Below are 14,075 nucleotides of genomic sequence, written 5' to 3'. Positions count from 1 at the left end.
ACTGCTGATACTCATATGCTCAATTCCAGGGACAACTGCTCGTTCTAATACAATTGCTATTTCCCTTTCTCCAGGGACTATTTGAAGAAGTGGTCAGCTAAAGGAATCCAGGTGGTTAGTTGGACGGTCAACACCTTTGATGAAAAGAAGTACTACGAGACCCATCTTGGGTCCAGCTACATCACTGACAGCATGCTAGAAGACTGTACACCTCACTTCTAGATTCCCTGGGAGGAAATACCATAGCAAAACTGTCTGGAGGCGTCTCGCAGAGACATCAGAATATTCTTTTAGCACAAGCCCTGGGGCTCCTGGGGCTCACACTAGCAATAGTTGTATTTTCACCCCACAAGCTGAAACTAGATGTGGCCACCATGCTCCCGGGAAGGCTCGACACTGTTGCACTTGAATCTGGATCTGCGCAAAGGCAGGATGGTCCTGCCCCAAACCCGCTGAAGTTACAGAGCCATGAGGATGAGGATGTGCAGAGTGGGTCCTGCAGTTAGGACACAGGCATCAATGCATGGGGCTTGCACAATCACTCCGAGTTGACATTTTAAATCTTGCCATACTTCAGTAATTCATTTATTTCCAATATTGTCGTCAGCTCTGTTAACGGCGACCTGTAGGTGTCAAACTTGTGACCATACTAATAAAATCATTGAAAGGTGAGCAGAGTGCAAACTGTGTACCAAGCCTTCGGTCCTAAAATGTTGGGGTTTCGGGGGGAGGCTGCTCTGTGCAAGCTGGAGGCCTCACCTGCTTTAGTCACAGTGCAGAGGAAGCCAGGAGCACCCCAAGGAATTATTGGTGACTTGTTATCATAAGCACTTCTGACCACCAGGGGGCAGAGCGGCGGCTTGCTTGGGATCTCAAGCACACACTGCCTCTTAAACAAATGGAGCTGGAGGGTGCTCCTAAGGGGCCCATTTCACAGCTGGGGAAGCACAGACCACTGGGCAGGGAGCGCAGTCTCAAAACAGCGGGGACCGTGCTCAGGGGAACTACTCTTCCTTTTTCTCTAGTCATTAGACTAGGAACTAAATGAGGCATTTATATACATAATCATCTGCAACCTTCCAAAAAAGCTTACAAATGTGTTGGCATCATCTTTATTGATAAGGAAGCTGAGGCACCACTGACTTAGTTACATACCTGAGTCCAGAACACAGTTGGCAATCAGTATCCAATTCTGGGTGATCGGACTTGGTCCTCATCATCCCTACATTAACAAAGAAGGCTTCTATTGGGAGCATAGCAGTTTTGTTTTTATTATTATTTTTACATTTTTGTTGGGGGAGGGAATAACACAAGCCATCATTGCTGCCATGGAAGTTAGAAGACAACCTGCAGAAGTCTGTCCTGTCCCTATGTGAGTCCCTGGGATTGAACTCAGATCCCTGGGCTTTTTGGCAAGCACTTTTACATGCTGAGCCTTTCACCGGTCCTTAAGTAGCTTTTTGGTGGTTTGGTTTTGGGGTTTTTTTTTTTTTTTTGATGCTAGAAATGGAACCTGGGCTTTACATGATAAGCAGGCTTTCTGTCAGAGTTATACCACTAGCCCTCTTTTTAAAAAGATTTAAACCAGGCAATTGTGGTGCACCTATAATCCCAGCACTCTAGAGGCAGAGGCAGGCAAATCTCTGAGTTCAGGCCAGCATGGTCTACAGAGTGAGTTCCAGGACATCCGGAACTATACAAAGAAACACCCATTTCAAACAAAGTCAAAAATGTTAAAGGACATTTACTGTGGGTGTGAGTGGAGATCACAAGACAGCCTGCCTGAGCCCTGTCCTTACACCGTGTGCATCCCAGAGACTAAATCCGGGTCATCAGGCTTGCTGAGCACCTGTCCTAGGCTCTTAACTGCCCCGTAGCCTCTTGAAGGTAGAGTCTCACTAAGTTGTTCAGGGTGGCCATAAACTTACAAACCTCTCAGATTCCCCAGTAGCTGAGATTACAGGTTAGCCCCAGGAGACCCAGCTGTAAGAGGCTAGGTTGTGGATCTGACAAAAGCCACAGATGGAACTGAAAGGGAGGTTGGGAGGGGGAAGCTAGCAGGGGCATGTGGGTCAGCTTTAGGCTGACTGTGATGGTGTACATCTGTAATCCCAGTATTTGGGTAGCAGAGGCAGGAGGATCTCCATTTGGAATCTAGCTTGGCCATATAGTCTCCAATATTTAAAACTTTTGGTTTCTGTTTTAGCTTTTGGTTCTGGATTGAACTCACAATAAGAGTATACTCCATACTGAGCTCTAACCCCAACCCCAAGGAGGTTATTTGGAGAAATTTAACATTGATTAAATATCTAAGCATGTCACTATGACCAAGTGACAAGTGGGAGGAGAAAGTGACCCCAGAAAACACATCTGAGGCCTGATTGAGCCTTGGGTCCCTTAAAATGGCTGCCTGGCATGTGACAGAGTGGGTTGGCCCTTGGAAAAGCTGCAACCCTTCTGGAGACTTGAGAGCCTCCTGATTTCTCTCCAAATCCATTTTGCCCTTGACTCAGCCAAGTAGAATTTAAGACTTTAAGTTCTTTGCTAATGGACCCCAGGCTTGAGTGAATCCTGAGAAAGTGTTAGTACATGCTGTTAGAGCTCCCTTGGGACGCTTAGTCTGGGCTGTAATTTAGAATCTGGGTCTGAGAAAATGGGGTCTTGTAGGCTGATTTTTTGGGGGGGAGGGTTGGGACCGCTGGCTCTCCAATAACGACTCAGAGACTTATTAATTATAAAAGCTCAGCCTATAGTTTAGGCTTGTTTCTAACTAGATCTTATAAATTAAATTAGTTATTGCCATTATATGAAAGGGTGTAGCAAAAAGAAAAACCCTTTAACGGAAAAAAGAAAAAATACTAATCGTCAGCATTCACTTAAGGGTGTTTGTTTGAAAGGCTGAAATGTTTTGAGTAGCATTTAGTTCATTTTAGAGATATCGGCTGCCGACTTCTTGATGTAGGGCTGTTATTTTAAACCAAAGTAAATCATAAAAACATCTTTAGGTTGCAAAAACTGACACTCTGGAAAAACTGGACTTCTGATCAGCATTAAAAGGCAGTACTGTCCATTAGCTACAGCTGTTGCCCTTAAATTTGAGGCCACCGAGAAAAATCAAGTGTTACCTAGTATTTTTTCCCATTATCATCATTTCAGGATTACATTGTTTTTGTTGAAAATTACCAGAGTAAAAAACTAATAAATTAGCAAGAATTTATATCTGATAAATCATAAATTCCCACATTGAGTGCCGTGCACCTCCCTGCTCAGGACTCTGAAGCTGTGCTGATGTTGTATCCCTGTGTGTGTCTCTGCATAACCACGGACACATCTCTTTATACATCTAACACGGTCTTGCCATGCTTGTGGAGCCCAGGCTGGTCTCTCAAAGTCATTGTGGACTAACTGCTTCAGCCTCTAGAATGATGGGATTACAGCCAGAGGATGCTGTGCCTGGCTTTGTCTTGTCATTGTTGGATTCTATTTCTCTTCTTCACCAGAAACAAACTTTCATTACTAGAAGTAAGCCTTTTTTTTGGCAGAAACCCCCAAACTTGATCGGATTTCCATCAGCCCATTGGAGACTAGATTCTGAAACTCCTCGCTCAGCACTTTCTAACCAGCTCACCAGACCCTCCTGAGAGTATTACTACGCTTCCTTTCCGTTTCATATACCAGCATTTGAAACATGGCCCGAGGCTGGGAATGTAGCTCAGTTGGCAGAGAGCTTGCCCAGCATATGGGAAAGCCTGGCTTCAATCCCAGCAATACATAACCAGGCACGGGAGTACATACCTGTAATCCCAGAAATCAAAGAGTGGAGCGGAAGCATCAGAAGTGCGAAAGTATTCTCAGCTACATAATGTTGAGGGCCAGCTGGAGAAATGTGAGACCTGTGTCTCAACAATTCACAGATAAACAGCAGCACCAAGCAGCCCACAGTAGACAGTAGTGAAGGTTGTCGGCACTGAGAGAGAGTGGGCAAGCCGCCTCTGAACACACTCTTCCTGTCAGTCAAGCTGTCCAATGTGTGAGTCTCTGAAATCTGGCCTGATGGTTTTGATTTGGCTCCTCAAGGAGGGCCATGACTTGTGCTCAGGAAAGAAACAATGTGCTCAGGACCAAGGCCATCCCAGTTGGGATCCGGACTCTGCACCTCAGGTAAGCCTCCTGACCCCCAGCTCCAGCACAGGAGCTACCATCTCTGCCACACATCCAGAGAAGCCAGGAGGCAGGGTCTTTTGACTCTGAAATCTAATCTTTCTTCTACAGCTCTCAGGTTAGACATTTCAAAGCATTTCATGGTCTCATTTGATTCTCAGGGGGTTCTATTCCTTTTTTTGTTTGTTTTGTTTTGTTGTTTTTCGAGACAGGGTTTTGCTGTAGTTTTAGAACCTGTCCTGGAACTAGCTCCTGTAGACCAGGCTGGCCTTGAACTCACAGAGATCTGCCTGCCTCTGCCTCCCAACTGTGGGGATTAAAGGCGTGCGCCACCATTGCCCAGCATGTTACTATTTTCTAAGGTGAGGGACTGGAAGAGGCTGAGGAAGAGTAAAGAACTTGCTGAAGGTTACTGATGTGATGAGTGACAAATAGGACCCAGGAAATCTAGGCTTCCAATTCCAATTTTTTTCATCTTTTGCCACAACCCACTAATGCTGGTTAAAAATGAATAGAACTAAGGAGATGGATTCCCAAAACCCACAGAAAAGCTGGGTGGGTGTGGTGGCCTACTGGCAATCCTAAATAGGAAGTCCCCATGGTAAGCTAGTTAGACAAGCCAAAGGGGTCAGCTTCGGATCTGGGGAGAGACCCTGACCCCATATATAAGATGGAAAGTAATGGGGGAAACACTCAATGTCAACTTCCAGTTTCTACTTGAATGCACAGCACACATGTGCATATGTACTCCCACTTAGACTTGTGCCCACTCACATGTGAACATACATAAACACATGACACACATATGCAAAAACATAAGAGTGTTAAATATATAAAAAAAATAAGAGCTATCTGAAGGGATGGCAAGAGGTATGGAGATCAGTTATGTGTGTACAATTTGTTAAATGCAGAAATTTTTTGGAGACAGTACGTATTAATGGGTGACAGTACGTACAGACCTCCAGATGCAGTTCTGTTGGCCTGTGTGCTGTCTCATTAGTTTTATGAAGCTTAGGGGCTGGGACAGACTGGGTAGGTATTGCCTTCCAGTTCAGTCACTTAGGGTGTATATGACCCTGGCCAGTGGCACAGCTCTTGAACATCAGATTCCTCTTCTGTAAGGTGGGGTTAATTCCTGCTTCATAAAGCCAGTGAGTTAAAGTGCTTCCATCAGGGACAGCACAATAATCAAAGCGCTGGCAGTTACTCCTGAACCATTGCCTGTGGCAATACCCTGATATGTCAACAGTAGGAAAATACAAAGCCCTGTCAATGTTCAACCAGCTTCACACTAGGAAAGGTATCGCAGATGCCTTTTGCCATCCCAGCGTTCACAAGGCTGGAGATGTGGCTCAGTTGGTACAGTGCTTGCAAGGAATGCAGGGAGCCCTGTGTTCAACCCCAGCAGTGCACGAACCAGGCATGGTGGTGTGTACCTGCACCCCTAGCACTCAGTAGGGGGAGTAGGAAGCTGTGCCGAAAACGGAGAAGACAAGGGTGACTTCACTGCCCTGAGAAAGGGCAGGAGATAATGAGAGCAGACTGATGCCTGATCGCCCCTTAGCTGGAGATGAGCGCAAGGGACACATGTCAGAACTGCAAGGATAAATATAAAGAGTTCTAAATACCTCTTCAGATAGTGTTCAAGGGCTGCTGGGCCCCTAAGTGGCTGTATACTTGGCCAGCATACAGAAGGCTCTGGATCCATTGCTCAACATTACAAATAAACTAAATAAAAATTCCAATCAGTACAATCTTGTACTATCAAAAATAACAAGAGGAAAAAATATTTTAACCTGATATGGAATGTTTTCCCAAAATAGATTTATATTTATATCATCAATTCTCAACAGAGGGGCCAAGATAGAGAATTCAACAGAGAAACATCTGACCAGGGTTAATAGCTGGAATCTAAAGAACTGCAAAACGCACACACTAAAATCCATTAGCCAGTAATGACTAATGGATTGGATGAACGGCCCTCAAAAGGAGAAATACAAATAAGTATTTGAAAAAAAAAAAAACGTTCATCATCCTTCACCATCGGGGAAGTGCAAACTAAAATTGCCTTGAGATTCCATCTCATCAGCATAGCTATCATCAAAACACCAAATGACAAGTGTTGGCAAGGATGCAGCGATGTGGGGAGCCAATGCTGTCCTCAGTTCTGTCCCTCACTAGCAATAAGACTGCAGGCAAATCAAAACCCAAGTGTGAGTTCCCATCACAAGCCAAATGGTAGTCACACAATTTGTGTCATCGTCCCCCCGCCACCCGCCCTACATTGTGCCACAGAGATAATGCGATGAGGTCCAAAGGAGCAGTGTAAAGTTTCCTCCAAAACTGGAGTGTAATACTATGTCACTTAAGGAGGGAAACAAATAAGAGTGGGGAGTGGGAGGGTTCTAACAGGTTGCTCAGGGTGTAGCCTCGATATGAGGACTGCAAACTCCAGGATTTCATCCCCAACCTCACAAATTAGGTTCTGTAATTTGTGAGCACCAGGTAATGAAAGGTAAAAACTACAGCGTGGGGCGGCGGCATGGGACACCGTCATACACCACGGGAATAAGCTGTGCTCTTGTACACAGGTGGAATTGCAAGCAGAACAAGGGCGCTGGTGCACCCTGTCCCCATCTCTCCGTCTCTGCCTCACTTAAATGTCTCACAGAAGCTCCGCCTGTGAGAACCCAGGGAGATATTAGTGCCGCCCGCCACCATACTGAAGCATTTAATTCCTTCCACATAGCTCCGAGTTAAAGATTACAAAGACATGGGCAAGTGGTATACTATTTTAGCTTCTCCTTTCAGAGTTGAACCCTACATCATTGCCTTCTAAGACATGAAGTGGGTGTGTGCTGCAGCCACTAAGAGGTGAGACCCTGCAGGATTCAAAAGAAGCTATCCTTTTCCACATGTAAGCACGAAGCTACCATTTTCCAGCCATAAGCCAAGGTTCTCCAGCCTTTGGGTGACCGTTGGGAAGTGCAATGATTTGGGTAGGTGTTTCCCCAGTCCAATACACGTTTCAAGGCTTGGTCCTCAGTCTATAGCACTATTGAGACATGGCCCTTAAGAGGTGAGTCTAGCTTAGCTTCCAGTGTTAAGGACAGTTACATGCCTTCAGGATCATTTGACAGATTTGCAAAAATGTCTCCTCATGTAAATATTCATCTCATATGCACACGTGGATTCTACATGTCACCCTAATTTCTCATTTGACTTGTGAGACTCTGATGACTGTATCAAGTTGACTTTGCTGTAACAGAATGCCTGACTGAAGCAGTTTAGGGAATTATCTATTTTGGTTCACAGTTTCAGAAGGATGACTTTGGTAAGACAATGCAGTTTGTGGCAGTGGGAGCGTGAGGCAGATGTTCACATCATGGCTGACCAAGGAGAAGAGTAAAGCAGGAACTTGGGGCCAGGAATATCCTTGAAAGGCCTGCCTCTAATCACCTGCTTGCTCCATCAAGGGTCTATCTCCTAAAAGTTACACAGTCTCCCCAGATAGTGTCGCCAGTCAGGGAACACGCATTCAAAACATGAATCTACAGAGGACACTTCAGACTCAAACCATAACAATGACCACGTATACACTCTTCTAGGGACAGGGTCTCATTCTGTTCCTCCACCTCTCCTATAGCTAGTCCAGCCCCAAGACTCTCACACTCAATAAAGACAAAGTTCAGCTGCAAGACCTTCCACTACACTTCAGCTTTAGGTGACATGGGACTGTTTCTAGTTCAAAGTCAGAGCAAATGCAAGTCACACCATTCAGAGATTTTTGCATCCCCGATCAAGGATCACATTTTTATTCACTGTGGACCATTTTTCTGAGCACCAGTTTTTAAACCATTGCCAGGTCTAGGAAGAGAGATTCTTACAGGCTCTATCATGCAGATGCATATTTCTTAAAGATAAAAGTGCAATATTTGCAGGCTACCTCTTCCCAGGTGTTTGTGGGATAATCCCAATATTTTAATAGTTTTAATTAGAAAATTTCAAGTACTTTGTTTTGGAGGAAAAAAATCAGCAGTCCTCGTTGGAAGAGAAGTAAGTGTGCCCTGTTTTATAGAGCCATCTGCACTGTGGGTCAGAGTCCTCTTGGCTCAGGCTTAGATTCCACTCCTGAGAAGCTCCCGAGGTCCAGCCGTCAGGGAGGCTGTCCCATTTGTTTTTATCGTCTTTCTTGTTTTGACTGCCATCTGGCTGCCATCAACACACAGTCGTCATCAGACTTCTGGATTCTCTTCTTGCACTGATCGCCTCATTCGCAACTCTGGGTTTGACACAGGAAAGAGAAGTTAACGCACATACACACAGCCCCATCTCCTCAAGGGAAAGCTCTCAAGCCTTCCTTCCTGCCTCCTTTTTAAGATTTTAGTCTTTCCCCTTGATCTCCATTATTGACTGTTGATGGTAAATACTGTTTAAAAACCAGTGCAGGGTTGGAGAGGGTGCTGAGTGGTCAAAGTGCTTGTTGTGGAATCATGAGGACCAGCGTTTGGCCCAGGTACCAAGCCAGATGTCCCACACATTCCTATAAACCCTGATATAATGGGGACAGAGGCAGGGGGATTACTGAAGCTTGCTGGTTTCCAGAGTAGGCAAGAAAATTCAATTTCTAGGTTCAGGGAGAGCTCCTGCCTCAAAGAAATAGGCGGAGCGATAGAGGACCCTCGACTCCCTCTTCTGGCCTCCTCGTACACACACAGGCACATACACAAGCATGCACACACAAAAGTATAAATAACTGGTCTAGAAAAGTGAGTGGGCTTATCTGTTTCCTCCCCAGCATCATTCTCCTGGCATCAGCCCCTGACTTGGCAGGCAGAACTGCCCACTCTCAGTTCCTATGATCTGTACGGTTGTATCATCAGTACCGTAGCTGAAGCACGGGGCGTGGCTACAGCCAAAGGTACTGTCACATTTTCACAGTCATAGAAATGGGTTTGTGGGTGAACACACCAGACTGAATGAAGCTGATGTAGAACGTTCAATCGCTGACTAGATTGAACCTGAGGAGATGGGAGATGTTGGCGATGATGTTTTGCCATCATGACAAAGCAGCTGTTTGTGTAACATGCTAACATGTGACCTGAAACCGACAGAAACCAGGTTCTAGAGACATCGTGAGCTTCTGCGTTAGACCAGACCAAAAGCAAATTCATCGGAGGTCGGGTTTGCGGCTGAAGAGCAACTGCACACCCTCCCCCTCGGGCTGTGCCACTGCGCGTCTCTGTCTTGACAGTTCTGGTACTCACCATGAGCAGCGCTGAGGTCCTCCAAATACAAAGGGTTGTGTTGCTGTAAATGAAGGAAACAGACAGCGGTGTCACTGGAGCAGGGGACACAACGCTGGGTGTGTTGGAACAGTTGGTACAATCTGTGAGCCTAGCACCAATTTAAAATGAAGCGGTAATGGAGACCAAGAGCCAGCCACAGAAATATCCAGCATGTTTAGCTTTTTAGCAATGGATATGGCATTCATTCCAAAGATATTTACTGTTGGGGGTGAAAAGGGTATCTGACTTTTGGGGATTTGAGATGAGCAATACTGATAGTATTAATTTACAAAGATAGTAAATTATGTTGTTAATGTATATACACCTTTTACTGGTGTATTCCAGGAGACCAACGGCAATTAGCAAAAAAAAATCTTATTATGAACTTAATTAACAGTATGCTATGGGGGCAGATGTACATCCTTGGAGCAGAAATTTATAAAATACTTATAATAATTAGGACACGGTCTGTGGTTCAGGAGTAGACCACTTGCCCCACATGCACAAGGCCCTGGTTTCTATCCACAGCATCACAAAGCAATGACTATTAATATACTGACAACTTATTACAGTCCTTAATAAAATGTTTCATCCAACACCAGTTTTACTACTTGAAAAGCCCCAAAACTCAAATGTCCAAACATATCCAGAAGGCAACCATGTCCAGGATACAGTGTTCAGTGAAGACAAAGCGATGATATTAGTTGGACATCATGCTATGGTTATACAATTATGAAAGCCCTACTTTCAGAATCCATCCTGGGGAGACACAGGTGTAACTGCTGACATCCCAGGGAAAGATCTGGAAAATAGTGTTGACTATTCAATGGGATACACATGTGTATTCCTGGGTGATTTAAAACAGGTGTGAACTCCATGAGGCCAGAGCATTCTTTAGTTCACAGTGACCCAGCTTCTGGACCACAGCCAATCATAAAAGTATTAGATGATAAACAATTTTTTAATTAAAAGCACAGAAATACTTAATGACAGAAAGTGCAGGATCATAGAGAGAAGGAGCTAATCACACCTGTAACCTCAGAAGTCAAGAGACTAGAACAGGAGCCAGCCTGGGCTATACATCAAGACTAGACTCTGTTGCACAGAAACGAAAAACCAAACAGAAACCCTAGAGTTTTGTGTCTGCTTTCCAATGCACTTGTCACAAGGATGCCAGTGTGTGTTCTGTGGCCCCAAGGGAGCTGTGAGCTCACCTCCACCTCTCTCCTTTCCAGGATCAGTGCACTGGGGTTGGCTCTCTTCTCCATATCCTGCAGCTTGGTCAACTTTTCTATCAGGAACATCTTATCTTTACCCTCCTGCCAAGAAGGAAAAATAAAAGTCAAGCATGGAAGATGGTGCCGGGTGAAGAAGGCATGGATCAAAGGGTGTCCCACAAGTTCGACGGAGATGTCCATCCACTGTGCTTTCTACAGATGAGAGAGAAGGAATGTTTCAAAACAAAGCCGATGAGTCCTGGAATTCTCCTGCATTGCCGTAGGTTCCCCCAAGGGACAAGCCCTCCCCGGTGGCATCTTTGCTAGCTTGATGCTGGTTGTAACTTCTGTGTCACTGTCTCAAGGATCAGGACTCAGACCTTCAGGAGCCCTACTTGCAAGCTCCCTGTCCCAGTCCTAATTCTATGAACTAGTTTTGCCTGGGTCTCCCCAGTCCTCCTACTGAGATGCCAAAACTTAGCATTCCTAAGGACATCAACAATAATTCACCCATCAAAGTTCTATGTGGGCAGATAAGATGGCTCAGCAGGTAAAAGTGTTTGCTACAAAAGCCTGAAGACCCGAGTTCCATCCTTGGAACCCCTGGTAGGAGGAGAGGATTGACTCCTACAAGTTGTCCTTTTTGACAAGAGACACATATACCTGTATTCAGACTCTCTCTCTCACACACACAAATAATTTAATAATAACTAATAAAATTCAAAACAAAAGGCTCAAAGTTATCTGTGTTGGCTGGGATCTGTGACTGAACAGTTCAAAGGAAAACAAGAGAGAGTGTTTCTTCCCCCAAGAGGCTAGATTACTTCCCCAGGAGCCCTACAGAGGGAAGGCGTGAACTGCTCCACCTGTGTGGGGAGCCAGGTTAGCATCCTTGTCTCCTCTGCACAGGTACTGTCACCCCCGCATCACACAGGCCTGGTTACCCCAACTTCGCATGGTCACCCCAGCTTCACATAGGCATGGTTACCCCAACATCACAAAGGCAATATCAACACACAGGCATTGTCATCCCAACTTTGTGCCTGTTTTTCCTTAAACTTTGAACCACGGATTTTCACATTCTGCTTGTAGTAATTATCCCAACAACCATCACTGTGTAACTACAGCTCATGCTAATATTTCTGTGGCCTCTGAGCTTCCCCAAGCAGGAAGGGCTACCCCCAGAAATGGTGCTCTCTCGGGTGGCCATAGAACTGTCATGACTGTGATCTAAATAGCAGATGTGGGCTTCTGGGGGCAGGCCTTGGAGGTGGTACCTGCTCCTGATTCTGGTTCAACTTCTCTGCCTCCTGATCTGCCAACACGTGACCAGACTCTGCCACATGCTCCTGCTTTCATGAACTCTACCCTGCCTTCCTTACCGTGATGGACTGAAACGTGAGCCAAAATAAATAGTTCCTCTGTCCAGGGGCCTCTTGTCGAGTATCATGTCACCGGGATGAGAGAGCTAGCTAATGCAAAAACCTCAAGAGTATTTATTAAAAGTAACGCAAAGATCTGCAGGCATGAAATGAGAGTATGTAAATGTCAATGTGGCTGAAGTGACATCTGTCAGTGACGTGCTCACAAGCGGGTTTGATGTCTGAACCAATATAAGACAAGCATGGTGGCATGTGCTTGTAATTCTAGAGGGGGAGGAAATGAAAACCGGCAGGTCTTCGGAGCTCACTGGCCAGCCTGCCTGGACTTCTCAGCAACTTTGAGGCCAAGAAGAAACCTTGTCTTATTATTCTAAAAATATGAATGGAAAAAAAGAAAAAAAATACGGAGTCTGAGGAATGACACCCAAGGTTGTCTTCTGCCCTTCTATACACATGTACATGCACTTCCATGTATACCTGCACATACAAGCACACACATGTGCCCACATGTTGGGTGATGATGGGAACTGGAAAGTCATTGTACTATTTATTCTCTCTATTTTGGAATATGTTTAGAATTTTTTTGTTATACTCTGTCGAGAGAAGCAATGGGGCAGGGGGCATTTGGGGAGGGGGTTACAGGAGAACCTTACGTTGATGATCTGTTCATGGAGCAGCCGGATCATGATCTTTCTGCCCTCTGTGATCTGCCAGTAAAGATAGGTGATGATCCTGGAAGAGAAGAAAATGACAGCCACTCTTGACAGTGCTTGGAGGCTCCATGTTGCTGTGGGGTATATAGTGATTGGAATATTTGCTTGCAGATGGGTTTTGACCCAAGTGTGTCCCTGAAAAGTCAAAACAGGGAGGAAGGCCAAGTACCTCAGAGCAGTGGTTCTCAACCTGTGGGTCATGACCCCTTCGGGGTGGTCAAGGAACCCTTTCATCACAGGGATCAACTAACATCATCACAAAACATAGATATTTACATTATGATTCATAACAGTAGCAAAATTACAGTTATGAAGTAGCAACAAAAATGATTTTATGGTTGGGGGTCACCACAACACGAGGAACTGTATTAAATGTTGCATCATTAGGAAGGTCGAGAACCGCTGCCTTAGATTTTCTTTTTCATCCTGGTTGCACATGGAATCACTTGGGAGGTAGAGGTAAGTCCTACATCACAGTTGGTCCTTAGATCAAGCGGGCACACATTCTCCAGGCAAGGGCCAGGCAAATCCACATTTTTAAAACACAGTTTGAATAGGTAGCTAGATTATGTGATTTGCACAAGTGCTATTCAAACTCGAAGTAATGTACATTTCTTGGATTTTTTTTTCAAATTCATAGGTTTAGTAGAACTTGAGAATCTGTATTGTATGTGTGTTCATGTGTATGCATGTGTACATGTTTCTGTGAATGCATGTACGGAAGCCAGAGTTCAAAATCTGGCATCCTGCTATATTACTCTCCATCTCATTTTGTTTTTCAGACTCTCACTGAACCTGGTACTCACCAGCAGGTAGACTGGTTGGTCACTGAGCTCCAGGGAGCCCTCTGTCTCTGCTCCTGCTAGTGTTGCGGTTACAGATGTGCCCTGCCATATCCAGCTCCTAAAAGGGGCTTTGCAGGACCCAACTCTTAACTTGTGAGGTTGATGCCATCCAGGTCCAGGATCAAACTGACTGAAATGGTAGGCTACCCACGTGGTGCCCGTGGTGTTGAAGGATTGCTTAGTTTACAGGACATTTCCCCTGTCACACACGTTTAGTGTCAGAAGTACAGGGGAGACAGCAGCAAAGTCAGTGAATGAGAAGCGTAGCAGGAGGCCAGCTTACCATTCTAAAGTCCCAGTAAGGGCTGTTGCTGGGGAGTGGGGGGAGGGGAGCATCAATGAGAGCCAGGAGACCTTCTAGCCTCTTCCTCCGCTATCGGTCTGTGCAGCATGAAGCTGTGTCTGGAACCGTCCTATCTTCCTCCATCACTCTGTGCAGCATGAAGCTGTGTCTGGAACCGTCCTATCT

At 45.3% G+C, this 14,075-nt stretch overlaps 2 protein-coding genes across 3 annotated transcripts in view; one reads left to right on the top strand and one right to left on the bottom strand.

Moving 5' to 3' along the window:
* The window catches only part of Gde1 (glycerophosphodiester phosphodiesterase 1), a 19,664-nt gene extending 18,975 nt beyond the window's left edge, over positions 1 to 689 (top strand). Inside the window, exon 6 of the mRNA XM_005351055.2 lies at positions 75 to 689. Within this exon, the coding sequence (XP_005351112.1) occupies positions 75 to 222 (148 nt within the window). The 3' untranslated portion in view covers positions 223 to 689. The remainder of the gene's footprint in view (positions 1 to 74) is intronic.
* Positions 690 to 7,962: 7,273 nt separating this feature from the next.
* Tmc5 (transmembrane channel like 5) overlaps positions 7,963 to 14,075 on the bottom strand; it is a 55,724-nt gene continuing 49,611 nt past the window's right edge. For both annotated transcript variants that reach the window (XM_026781474.1, XM_005351054.3), the window contains 4 exons: positions 12,702 to 12,780; positions 10,664 to 10,768; positions 9,429 to 9,471; positions 7,963 to 8,443 (listed from right to left, as the gene is read on the bottom strand). In XM_026781474.1, the coding sequence (XP_026637275.1) occupies positions 8,397 to 8,443; positions 9,429 to 9,471; positions 10,664 to 10,768; positions 12,702 to 12,780 (274 nt within the window). In that variant the 3' untranslated portion in view covers positions 7,963 to 8,396. The remainder of the gene's footprint in view (positions 8,444 to 9,428; positions 9,472 to 10,663; positions 10,769 to 12,701; positions 12,781 to 14,075) is intronic.

This window comes from Microtus ochrogaster, chromosome 8, assembly GCF_000317375.1.
Source record: "Microtus ochrogaster isolate Prairie Vole_2 chromosome 8, MicOch1.0, whole genome shotgun sequence".
Lineage (NCBI taxonomy): Eukaryota > Metazoa > Chordata > Mammalia > Rodentia > Cricetidae > Microtus > Microtus ochrogaster.
The sequence above is the reverse complement of the archived record's forward strand: the minus strand, read 5'-3'. Positions and strand labels throughout refer to the sequence as shown.